Source organism: Acomys minous (genome assembly GCF_964271855.1).
Source record: "Acomys minous genome assembly, chromosome: 3".
NCBI lineage: Eukaryota > Metazoa > Chordata > Mammalia > Rodentia > Muridae > Acomys > Acomys minous.
Genome location: NC_140485.1, coordinates 103,835,400 through 103,852,014, shown reverse-complemented (window position 1 = coordinate 103,852,014; position 16,615 = coordinate 103,835,400). Strand labels below are relative to the sequence as shown.

The window sequence follows — 16,615 nt, the reverse complement described above, 5'->3', positions numbered from 1 at the left end:
TGTCTACATAGAAAAATAACTAATAACTTGTATTATGTATTTACGCATTTGCATTTATAAACAGTAGCAAATATTTCAAAAGCTTGTGTGAGCATTAGGTACAGTGCCAGAACTATGTAAGCAGCTCTTTTCTGTTCAGCTGGGTGACTGGGAAGGAAATAAACATGCTGCTGTGCACTGCCTGAGCTGCGCGCGCACTGCCTGAGCTGCGTGTGCTTGCCTTTGGAGATCTAGCCTGACAACCAAATTGTGTTCTTTAACCTGTGGACACGATAGCACAACCAGCTCGTCTTTAACCCTTAGATGCACATGTTTTCATACAGCATAGAATAAAGTAATTGCTGTTTTAGGGCATGTGGTTGTCAGCAGCTTTAGCAGTGTACCTAGATTTCCACTGGGAAGTAGACAGAAGCCCACTCACAGAACGGGCTTCCTGAGACCGACCAGTGTGATGTGTGAAGCTGTTGTTATTTCTCAAAGTCAGTTTTCCTTCTTGTGACACTACTGCCACATACTCCCAAGTACTCCAGATAAAGTTGCCTGTTTTGTCACTGGCTTAGTTTTGGTCTTAGTGGAAATACTAATTGTCATTCCTAGTCAAAGTGGCTCTGAGCTTGTCAAGGTACACAACACTCAGCTTTTAAGGGATTGCAGTGCAGAACCATGAAATGACCTCTTTGGGCTGTTTTTATTCTTAAAGTGTGGGAGGTTTATAGTTTTCTGTATAATTGTAATAAAGCCACCTATCAAGAAAATTACAGTGGACTTCTGAGTTATAGATAAATAATCTTGTCAGGCCAGAAAGCATAAATATCAAGTAGGTTATGTATCTCCATATGTCATTCAGTCAAATGACATTCCATAACAATTGCAGTGTCAAAAATATATTCAGATAGCTTTTCCTTGGTACAGTATTGTCAAATGTATTTTGAGGGGATATAAAACAAGTTCCTGTAAGAAAATATACTTGTTAAATGATTTGACTCATTTTTATCTAACGTTTGAGTCCTCAGACTTTCAGGATTTTATTAAATGACATTTAAATACCTACCTGCTTCATATTTGCTCTTATGTCGGCCTCTGGGACATCATCACATGCAGAAATAATAGGATGGTGCACATTCATAATAGATATGTGCTATTTTGAAAGTCCATCTGCTGAGTCATTTTCAGTTAAGAATAAATACAGACTAGTAGAAAAAATGATTTCTCTCCCCTGGTCATAAGTTTATTGATTTCATGGTCTGACCACAGAAGGGAAAGTTGATAGAAACACCTGGGAACCCGAGTGACAGCGTCTTCCTGTAGTGTGATAAAAAATTAGGAGTCTGCTGTGTCTTCTACGCTGCTTTGTCACATTCAGGACTTTTTCCTTTTTTTTTTTTAAGCAGTACTAGTTTATCTACATGATATGTAGTTTTATAATGGAGTAAGGAGATTAATTTTCAGAGTATGCTCTGGCCTGAGTTCAGGGTCATGTTCACTGGTCAGGACGGTATAAGCAGAGGAGCTTAGCTACTACTAATTAAAAATAAAGTCTGCCTTGTTCTATCATTTTACATTTATTAACCTTATGAAAAATCTAACAGAATTGCTTTGTTGCCAACACACTCCTAGTGTATAAAACACCAATTAATAAAATAAGAATTCTAGTATAGCTTTAAATAGGAATCTCAATTTGACATGTTTCATGCACATTAAAAACTTCTTGCTGTTGCTTCCCTACTCTAATGTGAATTGTTTTAAAGGTGACAACTTCACCGTGGAAGGGACTAGGGTTGCGGAAGATCCTAAGTATTGAGAGTACACTAGATCGAAATGTACCTTGGGATTAACATACTTGCTTTACTATTTTGTCACTGTTGTCATTTTAGTCTATGCAAGGGAAACCTTCTAAAGAGACGTTGACTGCACAGACCATGGTAGAAGAGCTGGAAAGGAAAGACGGAAGCCTGCAGAGGCTGACAGGTGCATTGCTGGACGTGAGTAACAGCTCAGGGCTGCCCGGAGCGCGATTCTCCACCTCGTTAAAGTCCGTGTTCACTGCGTACATTAGAGAAAGACCATGTTCACTTGACTTCGAAGTGCTGATTAACTGAGCTCATTAGGCTTCAAAGACAAGCCTCTATTTTTCTTATGCATCTCCCCCTCATACATTAGAATCCAGTTGTCATGACTTAACTAGTTAAAGTCAGATGTTACACATTCACTGAGTCCCAGTAAATTCAGCAGAGACAGAGTCCTTGGAGGTTATAGCAGAGGACCTTCCAGCGCTGCTGCAGATCATGCTAGAGCTAAAGGCTGCATGAAATGCTTGTCAATTTTTGCTATGAATATTCTGTATTGCTGACGTATTATACAGTGGCTGGTTATCCTGCTCTAAGTGGCATACAAATAATTTTTTTAGGTTGAAGTGGGGACAGCCTGACTTTTTTATTATAAAGGTTCAGCTACTACCAACATGAGCTGATTTGTGGGGTGGGTGAATATTCAGTTTGCCAACATCTGTTTCCTTGGTGGGCTTAGTCAAAGTTCATTGCCTAAATAAGTAGATGATCAAAAAATGCTAGTTTTCCACACTTACTTCATTCCTTTTACCTTTATTATCTAGCGTTCATGTATAAAGCAATCTTTCTTTTCACCCCAGTCTGTTTGGGATTCGTAAATAACAGTTCCAGTTGGAAATCCCATTGAGCTCATGTTTCATTAGCAGTTTTCAGGGTGAGGAGAGAGGAGAGCCTTGGAGATGAGAACAGCATCTGCTGAGGACAAGTCCTGAGTCTGGTGATGCTCCCAGGTGCAGCTGATTCTGCGGTGCTGGCACTGCTTTCCCTTTCACATCGTGTTTCTATTTCTGTATGCATTAAGTTGTAAAATTTAGTTTTGATGACTATCATAACAAATAAACCTTTTTCAAAATTAAAGAAATAGTTCCAGTTTTCTCCAGTAGAATCTCTGTGTGTATGAACCCCACGTCAGGATGGGCTCCATGCCCAGGAATAAACTGTTGACCAACATGAAACAAACTCAGTGCTATTTTTGTCTCATTTTGGATTGTTGAGCATTTTTTGTCTTATTTATCTTTTGCTTGTATATTTTGGTTTCTGTTTTATGGGACAGTTTTTCTTTTATTTTGTTTTGGGTATGTCTTGTGTTTCTTGGTTTTTGCTTGCTTGTTTTTTTAAAAGAGAGAGGAAAAGAAGGGGGTATTGTGTTAGGTAGGGAGGAGAGGTGGAGCGGATCTAGGAGTTCAAAAGGGCAAAAGTGATTGGAATATATTGTATGAAAGAAATCTCATAAAAAGGAAAGATGCTTCCAGTATAATTTAGTCACTTCTGCTACTTAACTAGATCATGGGATGAGGCTTAAGCTGTCCTCGTTCTTTTCATTCCAAGCGGCTTGCCTTGTGGGAAATGCGTGCGTAGATATAGGCTGCTCAGGCACTGAGGGCCCGAGGCTGCCAGGATGTGTCTCTTTGTCAGCCGTGGGCATCTGATGGCGCAGAAGAGCCAGCCTGTAAATATAAGTCAGTGGGGGTTTTGTTTTGTTTTGTTTTTTGTTTTCCTACCGAATGTCAGCAACTGAATTTGGTTAAAGTAAAAATACTATGATGTTTGATAATAGGCTTGTTTGTAGACTTCAGAAAAAAATGTTAACCTGTATGATTTTTTTTTTAATACCTTCTCTCTGTTCTAACAACCGGCCTTTGCTTTCTTTATCCACTACAGAACCAAAGACAAACAGCAGAGACGTACTCTTTACTGGATCAGGGCCAGGCAGCAGAGCATTCTAGGCTGCAGACCATTCATTCTAAGTGGCCTCTCTTTGACTTGACTGTGATTGATCAGCTGTTCAAGGAAATGTCCTATTGTTTGTTTGACTTGAAAGCATTGTGCAGTATTCTTAACCAACGAGCTCAGGGCAAGGAGCCTAATCTCTCATTGTTACTGGGAATCAGATGTAAGTGGCTGTGACTGTCTCTACTCTAACTGCGTCTCCATGTTTGTTACTGTGCTCTCCTTTCCTTTGGCCTTGCAAGTCTCAGACTAAGTTGGCGGTCCCAGGTTTACCTCTGTCCAGTTCGTCATACAAACTGATGGAGCCAGCAAGGGCATAGCTGCAGAATGCCTAGAAATGTTTCCTACACTGAGTGTGAAATCACTAGCAGTGATTTCCTATTTACCCTTTTTCCTGCTGCTTTCCAGTAGCATTTGCACAGACAAGTGAGTCATCTGTGTTTCAACTGCTAGAATATTTGTAAGATAATACTGTTTTGTAAGCATTGCGTGACCTATAGCTGAATGGGGCTGCCAGTCATTTCATGTGAGCCAGATTCTCGCCCATAGATGTGCTGCCTTTGCCATGCATGGCTTTCTCCTTTCTTTGTGACATCCCTGGACTCTGTTGTCTCTCTCCCCAAGATTGTGTAAGAGCTGACCCAGGAATAAAATAGTACGAGCCTTCCTTTGGGGCCTCCTTTTGTAGGAATGCCCATCTCCTTGTGTGGTTCTCAGGAGTATAATATAGTATTGTGGGTGTCTTTTTAATAGATAGTATCAAGATTAAAAACTGGAAAAGGCTACACTAAAAAACAGTTCTGCTGAATTCTTGCTTCAGTGTGGTTTGTATGTAACAAGAGAATATTTCCATTTTCTCTAAAAATAGCTACATATTTTTGTATAAATTCTATATAATAGGCAGTTTGGTTTAAAACAAATGGTCTTAAAGCATGTTACTTGTAGAATGACACATGCATTTGTATTTAGCAGGGTCAGCAGAATTTTACCTTCACTTCATAGGTTTGTCCACATGTTTAAGTGTAGGCATGTGAAAACTCTGGTCAGTATTAGTAAGTAGCAGACACCTTCATTGCTGTGGGTACTAAGTGGGTGCTGTGAGTGTAGATAATTAAACAACCCCTCGCTTGCTAACCAGTGACTAGATCATTGCAGTAAGTGCTGCAGTTGAGATGTGACAGGAGCAGTGGGCACACACAGCAGAGCCATCACTAAGACTGCATGGGAAGGGCCTGCAAAGGCTTCATGGCGCAGCTGGGCTGTGACAAAGATCTTAGCAGACATGTCTGGTGAACACTGACACTCTGCTTAGACTTCATCTCTTGGAGTAAAAAGAAGACATTCACATATATAAGACTTCAGTGATTTAGAACAACTTCATTATCAGGTTTAAGCTGGGCATGGTGGCACATGCCTTTGATCCCAGCACTCGGGAGGCAGAAGCAGGAGGATCTCTGTGAGTTCAAGGCCAGCCTGGTCTACATAGTGAGTTACAGGACAGCCAGAAGACCTTGTTTTTAAAAAAATCATATTGGATACATAAGAACTGTTAGTCAGTAGAAGTTTTTATTTCTTTCTATGTTTAGTTCCAATCATCTCTGAATACTTTTTTGTTTATGTATGCTTTTCTCTGTTATTGCATTTCTCGGCCATACAGACATTTATCTCTCGCTCTGCCTAGAAGGCATTTTTGATCTCCTGTATAGTCACATGCCCCCACCCCCTCTCTGTACACACACACACACACACACACACACACACACACACACACACTCACTCACACTCAGCATGACTGAAGTAGACTCCCACTCACCCTTGCTAACCCTGCTCCTCACCCTAAGAAGGAAGCACCACCGTGCTCTGCCTGCCTTTCCTCTGTGACCTGTTTGCAGTCGCTGACCCTCAAGTGAAGATAGCTGAGGGCTTCCAGAGCTGCTCCTTAGTCTATTATAGCAGCCTCAATTCAGGCTCCCATGGCCGTGAGTGGGGCTGCTCCTTCTGTTCAACCTGTTTTCCCTGTCCACACTTCATAGTGTTGCCAGGGTTTTGTCTACATCACGATGTTTCCCAGTATTCTTCCTGTGATAGACTAGATTCCACCGATCTCTGTAGCTTATTTCTTATGACTCCTCTTGCATGTAAATCATTTTCTACTGTTTAATGGCTGGTTACTAGCCTTGAAGTTTATCAAATTCCATCCGACTTTTTCTGTTTTCATGGACCACCAATAAATAAGTCCCAACCATTTCTCCAGTTAGGTCCATTTGTCTTTTTTTCTGTGCCTCTGTATCTTGTGGGCAGTTGAGAGTCATCTACAATACACACTGTGCTCAGCTGTTTATGGAATTGTTTGAAACACAGTAAGCATCCAGCATCACACCTTGATAACAGCAAATGTTCATTAGTGTTTAAAAACAGGATCCTGTGCTCCTGTGCCAGAGTAGTGAAGGCAGACATAGTTTATTTCAGGTTTCTTCTTTTGTGTTGGGGCATGCTTACAAAGAGAAACCAGGGTAGATTAAAAGCCAGCTGACCAGAGCCTTGCCCTTGTTCCCATGGGCCACTCTATAAACTTGATTCAGTTGTTCGAGATTATAGAGGCTTAATACTTCAGCTATGTATTTTGAAACTAATGTCTGCATGCCAGTAAAATCTCTTTTTGTAATGATAAAATTTAAGGTATTTCCTCTCTCTAGGCAAATATTTTTCAGATTTTGTCAATGGAAAGGAATGAAGTACTCTAGTTTGAAGTTTGAAGAGACAGGAGGGGCTGAAGAGATGGCTCAGAAGTTAAGTGCACTGGCTGCTTTTCCAAAGATTCTGAGTTCAATTCTCAGCAACCACATGGTGCCTCACAACCGTCTATAATATGATCTGATGCTCCTCTCCTGGTGTGCGGGTGTACATGCAGGCAGAGCACTGTATATGTAATAAATAAACAAATCTTTTTAAAAGAAAGAAAAAAGAAGGAAGAAAGAAAATAGATAGGAGAGCACATCCTTCTTCTCTTTTGTAACATTGCCATCCACTAAGCTTGCTGACTTTGTGTAGCTGTATGCATTTAATACATTTTAACTAGCAGGGATTTTGAAGACTACATACATAAGATCTTTGTAATATCAAGTAAGGTGTCATTTGAACCCAGAATCATGTTCCCACGATGAAGGTGAGAATCTTAACATGTCTGTCTCCCCACCCTCCCCTCACAGCAATGAGCTGTTCAGCCGAAGAGACGGAAAATGACCACAGCCCAGAAACGCTCACCAAAAAGCTCTCGGACGTTTGCCAGTTACGGAGGGACATTGACGAGTTAAGGACTACAATATCAGACCGCTATGCTCAGGACATGGGCGACAACTGCGTTACCCAGTGATCACGTGCTGCCCCACGGCATCAGTGACTCAGTGTGAACCGCTGCTGTGTTGGAGGCCTTTGTCTCTTTTTAGGACGTACAAGGGAAAGGAAGGTGGAACTCCCTGCCCTGCACTTCAGCTTTGTTGTCATATTTGCTTTCCTGAGGAAGTTTTGAAGGGACTGATCAAATCAGGCAAAAAATCACGTTACTATTTGAAAAATAAGATAAAGCCTGCAAGAAAAAGAACAAAATAACCTGTATTTTCAGACTACTGATTGTAGGACCAAGCTGTGAACAGTGCCCTTCAGATAACCCTGTAGGATTTCCTTTTCTCCTATAGTTTTGTGTTTATACATGTGAGTACTCATTCACTCTTTCTCAGCCTGTCTCTGTCTGTCTGTCTGTCTGTCTGTCTGTCTGTCTGTCTGTCTGTCTCTGTGTGTGTGCATGCCCATGCATTTGCATATGCATGGACTTCATCCACAATATAATAGGATTTCAAAGATCAAAGCAAAGCTTTGAAAGGCACTCTTAAGTCTTCATTTTATATAGAAGCATGTGCTACATTTTGGAATTTTTTGGCAGGCTGACTAGATCCAATACCAAGGCGGGTTGTTCTAATATAGAAGAGCAGCAAGCAAAGTCATTTGTTTTTCAAAGTGACCGTATTGAGGTGTGCAATGGTGAAGTTGGCCGTATGTTGGCACTGAAGACAGACCAGCTATTTTTTTTTTCTAGAGTAGTTAGAGATTGTCTCAGCAGTGTGAAACTTTGATGTGATGATTTTTTTCATTGGCATTGTAATTTATATATAAGAAAAAGTAAGTAATTGCAATTAATTTCAGCATAACCCTTACTATTTTCAATTTTTATTTATGATATATATACAAACAGAGCCATATATAATTAATAGAAGGCTTCTGAGGCCTTCAATGACTTATAAAAAGACAGATGACAAAGTAACTCTGGTATAGTTGCTTTTTATCCACATTTAAAAATTTACATTTGAACTGTGTTATGCCTGGTTTAGAGTTAAACTACATTAAGAGAAAGCATATTATTCATATATGAATTAATAGTAGCATAAAACAAAACACAATTCTCAATGATATTTTAATTTCTTTTATTTTGTTACATTACAAACAGTTTGTCATGGAGTATGAAATTGCTTAGGTTAGTTCATCTGGAGATCAGGGTACGAACTACTATGAATTGCAACTCATTTGAGCAGATGTACACAGTCACCTAAACTTCAAATAAGCGTTGTTTGCATATCAATAAGAAAGATTATATTGCAGTCAGAATTCATTATAATCTTTTCAATATAGGCAAAGCATTGCCCTTTATAAGTTGGTTAGATTCTTTATCTCCTTCCTTCCTTCCTTTCCCTCCTTCTCTCTCTCTCTCTCTCTCTCTCTCTCTCTCTCTCTCTCTCTCTCTCTCTCTCTCCTTCTCTCTTGTTTTTTAAAATGCAACCCAGTTTCCTTGAGGCAGGACTACAGAGCGGGAAGAGCAGAGGGTGTGGACCCTGCAGGGCAGTACTGCCGACTGAGATTGGACGCGCATCAGTTTTCTTGCTAAACTTACTCTGGTGTAAAGCTTGCATCTAGAAAAGATTTTTTCTAATCTCAACAGTGAAAACTTAGTGGGACAGACCTCTGAGGAGAATGCTCGGGAGGACTCATTTCAGAATGGGCCTGTGTTCGGCTGTCCATAGATGTTTCAATGGTTGGTTATACTACGTCGTGGCAGAGTTTCCATCCATTCAGTGCTAAGTCCTCTTGGCTACTAATAGTGTGTTGGTGATTGTGCATCCCAACCCCTAAGCCACACGGAACCAGCCACTCAAGATTTTGGTTCTTTAAAACTGTGCTCCTTGGGTTTTAAGACTAGTGCTTTGATGACAATCAAATTGTTTCTTGCAAAAATATATGCCTTGCAGAACGTAATGCACAGATGGTCCCAAGCTGTAAAGTTAGATAATGGTATCTACATGGGTTACCCACAGTGCAGCGAGTAACATGTCTACCTTCTCTTTGAATAAAGTCCTCGCCATCCTGTGGTGATTTCAGAGATAGACACCTAAAACTACAGCACTAATGAGCACCCATTGCTGACTCATCTTAGCAGCTTCTTACGTCTCCAGAGTTCTAGCTTTTTAGTTTATTCTTGGAGGTTTATAGTTACTATATTAAAGCAAATTTGTGGTCATATTTTAATTTGTATATATGTGTGTATATATACATACATATATGTGGAGAGAGACATACATACACACCTTTTTTTTCTGATCCCTTGCAATAAATTAAACAATTTCTGTTTTGACTAGTCTTATAAAACTTAAAGAGTTGAATTCACATAGCTTGGAGTAAAACATTAACCCAAGAAATTACCAAAATGTTATGGATACATTTTAGTTTCCAAATTGTATACTACCACTTAAAAGGTATTCAGATGTGATAGTCTTGATATAATGGACTACAACTGTAATATCTTATTAGAGTCTAGAATTAATGAGGGCTTTGATAAGTAGTCAGCTCTGGAGGGGATTTTAAGGAAAATGGAACTGTGTTAGTCAGCATTTTATTTTTCAGAAGCATCTTCCTAAACACATGCCCTTCCTAGAACAGTATTAACATCATATTATATTGAAAACAAAAATTTACCATTAGGTCAAGTAAGATGGCAAATAGCAATTCTATATTGTTTTATCCCCATTTTGAAGTAGAGTGTACATGGAAGTTACTATAATGGCATATGCCTAAAATAAAAAGGAACTTAGATTCTAAAGTAAATCTATCTGTAAGTTTCCATATTAGTGAACCTTCATTTGTTATGCTTTCACATATCAAGCCTTTATTCTCCTAAGAAGTGTTGCACAGCATTTTATTTTTAGTCTGTTCAATGAAGCCATCCTAACACAGCCACACAGAACAGAGGCAGCCTAAGAGTTGCCGTGGAAGGCATGGTTACTTAGCTGTGCAGGTAGACTGAGCTGAGTCAAGGGCACAGTTTGCTTTGTCCTTGCATCTGATGTCAGAAATGTAGACTTAAACTTAAATTTCCTGGGCCCTCTGATTTTAAAATTGTAAGTTTTGACTAGGTAAAATACATAAGAATTTTATTTTTAAAAACACGGTCCCTTTTAATTTTTGGGCTATGATTCACTGTTTAATGTTAACATTATATCTTAGTGATGATTGTAGGGTTGTAATTTTGCAAAATCAAATTTAACTTTTAGTAGCTTGTTTATAAAATCGAAGAGCTAGAAAATGATGAATATTGGACAGTTCTGACTTAGAAGCTTGTGGCAAATACTGTTCTTGTTTCAGACTCGGTAGGAGGAAGGAGTTCTGTAAAGGGACTATTTCACTGGAGAATGTTCTTTAAATATCAGTAATAGTTCATAGAGCAGCAGGAGCTAAGCATGTGGGCTGTTACCCACAGCACTGTTCAACTCAAGCACGCCTCTGGTTTTGGTTGCTGACGCTCTCATCTAGACTTCTGTGACTGCATATGTCCTTACAGGGATAAGATGTTCTCTGAATGACCACAAATAGCAGATGACGTGTGGAACCACCGATAGCTCTTGCTCCCCGCTTCTCCCCCATTTCTGACAGTGTTCACAAACTAAGAGAAACTCTCTATTTGCTATAAAGAGCAACATTTTCAACTTTGCCTTCCCAAAACATTGACGGTAATTGCTGTACGAATGTATCATTCAATCATGAAAGGGAATGATTTGAGAACTCTTATTTAAAGGAAATATTGAATATAATAGAATGTACTTTGAAGTCAATAAGTCATCGGCAGCACCATTGCAGCTGCATACAGAGAGAACCTTTTGTGCCTTTTTGCCTGCAGTGTTTATTTCTCTTACATGAGCTGTAAGAATGTTGATTATTGCACCTTGTTCTTTGGTAAATAGACTTAAGATTTTTCTGAAAAGAGCCATTTCTTCTTAGAGGATAGCTACCTTGGTAAACGTGAGAGGATGTATCATATTTGTATGTGTTTGAAGCCCAGCCTTTTCTATAGAGACAGCAGGAAGTTCCTTTTCAATGTATTCACATTTGTGTGTGTGTGTGTGTGTGTATTTATATATATATATTATATATGTAGTTATTTAAGTACTTAAGCGTGAAATTGAGCATCATGTTGGTGTGGTGACCTGAAGTAGTTAGGTGCTAGATGGTCACATAAAAAGCACAGCAGAGTGTGCAATCAGTCACTGACTGGTGGGTTTGTAAACTAGGTTCAGTTTTTGAACCACCAGAATACCTCATGTGTAAATACAGTGTTCATGGCTTAACTGAAATACAGTTATTGTAAAAATAAGATGTGAAGCCACTGGCTGGCTTATGCCTTCTGTCTTTTTGTTTTTACCTCCTTTTTGGAAAGGAGTTTTTGTTTTTTAAATAGGGTTTACAGCTAGAAATTTGAATGCCAAAGTTCTATTTATTAAACAAAGAAAAAAGTTTTCAATGTCAATGGCTAGTATTTTTCCACTGGACTATTGTTTGTTGATGTTGAAATTTGTATTTGCAGAGAAATAAATTTTTTTAGAAAAATAATTGTCTTCAAGTTGTCTAATGTTGGTATAAGAATGTTTTTGAAAGCCCAGGCTCTGTATGCTAAGCTCTCTATGACAACAATATGTTGGCTTGATTTTTAAGTAATTGCTTTCCATAAATACATAGAAGAATCTTTGACCAGAACACAAAACTTCTGCTCTGAGTTATTTTATTAACTAAAAGGCTTTTCCTCAATGTCTTTATGGAAAGGTGGAGAGAGTTCCCATGGGCAGGTGTCTTAAATGTGAAATGAAGTCTGTGTACATCTCAGCTCCTAGTGCAGTGCTTCCTCGGTGGCTAGCACTGTGCTCCCTTATGGACATTTGTCATCTCTATTGACATCAGAAGTCACACTAGTTTTCCAACAGATTTGTCTTCAGTTTTCTATGTTGGGCATATGAGTCAAATCTTTTAATCAACAGGACACTTTGCAGAAATGGGTACAAATGAAGCCTACTAATATAGGGCCACCCATTTCATTTGGGTTTGCTGGTGAGGACCCAGATACGTCACGAGGATGGCAGGCTTGTTCTGAAGCACCCTGCTGTAGGCTTTCTGTCTCCAGGAAGTGGGCTGATCTTTGGGTCTGTGGTATCTTTTCCAGCACAGCCTACTTGGCATTGATCTCTTTAGTGTCACACATAGTTCAGCTAACAGGGGAAGGACCTGCTATAGCTCCCAGTGTTGGTGTCCTACATGACCTAGGTTTCAATCACATATCTTAGAAATAAGATCAAGGAGCTGGGCATGATGATGCTTGTTCACAATCTCAGAAGAGTTGGGAGTTCAAGGCTTTCCTTGCCTAGATAGTAAGTTTGAAATCTATCCAGGTGAGATAGTATTTCTTAAAACCAAAATTTAAAATCCTAGGATTAACTTTTCTCCTGCAGAGTGAAAGAGTCATTTTTGATCTGTTTTTTTAATATATAGTAAAGCATATTATAGTGATGTTAAATAAAATTTGGAGCTTTTTAAAAAACTATGTCAGTTTTCTCCATTCAGATCCTGTGTCAAAAACAATATCCAGCACACATTGGATTTAATGGTTTAAAAAAAGAAAAGTATATACAGTTTGGCAGGTATGAAGGGAGAGTTGGATATGGGAACACATCTATACAAAATTCTTAGAGAAGTAATAAAACTATTATGTATTTGAAAAATACAGCAGGGGGCTTAATTTAAAGAGATTGGATCTGCGTTAGCAATCTTTTTAAAAAATTATTATTCACTTTACATCCCTGATCATAGCTCTCTCCTTCGTCTCGTCCCGGTTCCACCCTCCTTCCCTCTTCCCCATCCCTCCTCCCCTATTCCTCAGAAAAAGGAGCCCACTCTACCTTCCCACTCCAGCCATCTTATTGAGCTCCAATAGAGCAGTTTCAAATGTAGAGACTGTGGCTGTCCTGGACTCACTTTGTAGACCAGGCTGGCCTTGAACTCACAGAGATCTGCCTGCCTCTGCCTCCCTGAGTGCTGGGATTACAGTCCTATGCCACCACGTCCCACTTAAAATTTTCAAATAAAAACACACTGGGTATGGCTTATTTCCTCTTTATATGGGTGTATTTGGGTCCCCTGGGTTGAGTTTTTCTTCTAATATCTTTTGTAGGGCTAGATTTGTGGATAATATTGTTTAAAGTTTACTTTGTTATGGAATATCTTGTTTTCTCCATCTTTGGTGACCGAAAGTTTTACTGGGCATAGTAGTCGAGGCTGACATCTCTGGTTGCTCAGAGTATGCAGGACATCTGTCCAGTCCCTTCTGACTTTCATAGTCTCTGTTGAGAAGTTAGGTGTAGTTCTAATAGTTCTGCCTTTATATGTTAGTTGGCCTTTTTCTCTTGAAGCTTTTAATACTCTGTTTTTTCTGTCTGCTTAGTGATTTGATTATTATGTTTCAAGGAGACTTGCTTTTCTAGTCCAATCCATTTAGTGTTCTGTATGCTTCTCTGTATGCCTTTATAGGCATCTCTTTCCTTAGGTTAGAAATTTTTTTCTATGATTTTGTTAAAAATATTTTTGGGGACTTTGAGCTCAGATTCATCTCCTATTCCTATTATTCCTAGGTTTAGTCTTTCCATAGTGTCTCAGATTTCCTGTGTGGGGAACTTTGTAGACTTAACAGGCTGATGTATCTATTTCTTCTATCACACCTTCAAGGCCTGAGATTCTGTCTTCCATCCCTCATACTCTGTTGAACGTGCAGATGTCTGTAGATCCTTGTTCTCTTCCTTAGATTTTTCCATTTCCAGATTTCTCTCTCTCTCTCTCTCTCTCTCTCTCTCTCTCTCTCTCTCTCTCTCTGTGTGTGTGTGTGTGTGTGTGTGTGTGTATTGATTGTATCTACATTTTTCATGTCTTGAATACTTCATTTCCTTCAACTGTTCCCCCCTCCCTTGGATTTCTTTAAGAAACTTATTTATTTCCTCCAATTGTTTGTGTTTTCCTGGACTTTTTAAAAGGTGCATTCATTTCCTCTCAAAGGGCCTCTATTGTCTTCATAAAGTTGATTTTAAGGTAGTTTTCTAGTGCTTCAGCTGTGTTGGAATATTCAGGGCTTGTTGTAGTAGAATAGCCAGGCTTGGGTGATGCCATATTGCCATGGCTGTTATGGATTCTGTCCTTACGCTGATGTCTAGGCATCTAGGTTTGGGGTGATTATAGGTCTAGGTGCTGATCTCAGAGTTTGTCTTTATTGGATGGTCATTTTGTTTCTTGATTTCTGTTTCCTCCTTGGTGATCTGATCTTTGTAGCCTGGATTTCTGGAGCTGGTATGGCCTCTAGTCCAGCAGGGAGTCTCCATTTGAGGTGGGGGCTGGACTTCTGGAGGCTTTGTGTAGCCTTTGGTCCAGCACGGAGTCTCTGCCCTAGTTAGGGGGTGTGGCTTGGGGATTGGGGGTTGTATAGGGGAGTATAGGAGTTCACCTATCTGTTCTTCTGGCTGGTGTGGCCTGCACCTGAGCAGCAGGTATCTGCCCCAGGTAGGTGCAGGGCATGGTTGTGGGGACAAGCAGTGGGGTAGAAGGGGTGGCATTGGGTTGGGTCCTTGGGATTTGAACTGAGGGTGTGTGAGAGTTCTGAGGGCACATGGGCCTCTTGCTGGTTTCTCTGACTAGTGTGGCCTGCACCCGAGCAGCAGTTATCTGCCCAAGGTGAGTGTGGGTGCATTGCAGTGGGGCAGAAAGGGCTGGCATTGGGTTGGGTCTTTGGGATCTGAACCAAGGCTAGTGGTGGTGGCTCAGGCCTTTAATCCCAGCACTTAGGAGGCAGAGAGACAGGAGGATCTTCGAGTCCCAGGCCAGCCACCTGGTCTCCAGAGTTCTAGGCTAACAGAAAAACCTTGTCTCAAAAAAAAAAAAATAGCTCAATGATCTGAGATTTTTTTTTAAAGGCAGGATTGGAAAAAATAGATTTGGCTTGCTCTTATTTTCTAGTATACTTTGGACACCAAGATGCATAATTATTTCAGATTTAATTTTATTTTTTTTCTCCTTTATTAATTTATTCTTGTTACATCTCAATGGTTATCCCATCCCTTGTATCCTCCCATTCTTCCCTCCCTCCCATTTTCCCCTTATTCCCCTCCCCTATGACTGTTCCTGAGGGGGATTACCTCCCCCTCTATATGATCATAGGGTATCAAGTCTCTTCTTGGTAACCTGCTGTCCTTCCTCTGAGTGCCACCAGGCCTCCCCATCCAGGGGACATGGTCAAAGGTGAGGCACCAGAGTATGTGAGAAAGTCATATCCCACTCTCCACTCTACTGTGGAGAGTGTTCTGTTCATTGTCTAGATCTGGGTAGGGGTTTAAGGTTTACCGCCTGTATTGTCCTTGGCTGGTGCCTTAGTTTGCGCGGGACCCCTGAGCCCAAATCTGCCTATCATAATGTTCTACTTGTAGGTTTCTAGGACCCTCTGGATCCTTCTACTTTGCCATTCTCCCATGCTTCTCTCATCTAGAGTCCCACTAGAATGTCCTCCTCTCTGTCTCAGTTTCCTGGTAAGTGAAGGCTTTCGTAAAAATATGGAACGCTTCACGAATTTGCATGTCATCCTTGCGCAGGGGCCATGCTAATTTTCTCTGTATCGTTCCAATTTTAGTATATGTGCTGCCGAAGCGAGCACTCAGATTTAATTTTAATGTAGGTACTTGTAACTACAAACTTTCCTCTTGGAACTGCTTTCAGTATATCCCACAGGTTTTATATGATGTGATTTCATTTTCATATGATTCTAGAGTTTAGACATGATTTTCCTCCTAATTTCTTAGATGGCCTATCAATCGTCATTCAATAGTGTGTAGTTATACACCCATAGTCAACATTATAGTAAGGGGTTAAAACAAGTGTGGGCATGGTGGCGCACACCTTTAATCCAAGCTCTTGGGAGACAGAGGCAAGTGGATCTCTGAGTTTGAGGCCAGCTTGGTCTACAAAGAGAGTTCCAGGACAGCCAAGGCTACACAAAGAAACTCTGTCCTGAAAACCCAAAACAACAAAACAAAACAAAACAAAGGGATAAGGGTGTCCAGTTCTCCACTGCTAATCAATTAGTGCTTAAGGTCTTAGCTGGAGCATCAGGCAAGCAAACAGGGAATCCAAGTAGGAATGGAAGAAGTCCCTTCTTATTTGCATATGACATGTTTATGTATGAGATCTTGAGTACCCCAGAAAATTCTCGTAACTGATGAACACATTCAATAAAACATCAGGAACCAAAGTCAACACACAAAACAAGTAGCTTTCCTGTATTCTAGTGAACATGCTGAGAAATAAATCAGGGAAACAATTCCACTTACAATAACCTAAGCAAAAACCCTGGAGTAAGCCTAACCAAGGAAGTAAAATACTTCTGCAATGAAAACTTTAAAACATTGATAAAATAAGTA

At 40.0% G+C, this 16,615-nt stretch overlaps 1 protein-coding gene across 3 annotated transcripts in view; it reads left to right on the top strand.

The window, feature by feature from the left end:
* Positions 1-11,632, top strand: part of CEP85L (centrosomal protein 85L) — a 93,842-nt gene extending 82,210 nt beyond the window's left edge. For 2 of the 3 annotated variants that reach the window (XM_084777320.1, XM_084777321.1), the window contains exons 11-13: positions 1,875-1,982; positions 3,729-3,960; positions 7,007-11,632. In XM_084777320.1, the coding sequence (XP_084633446.1) occupies positions 1,875-1,982; positions 3,729-3,960; positions 7,007-7,170 (504 nt within the window). In that variant the 3' untranslated portion in view covers positions 7,171-11,632. The remainder of the gene's footprint in view (positions 1-1,874; positions 1,983-3,728; positions 3,961-7,006) is intronic. The other variant, XM_084777322.1, reaches the window with a different exon arrangement.
* Positions 11,633-16,615: the final 4,983 nt, after the last annotated feature.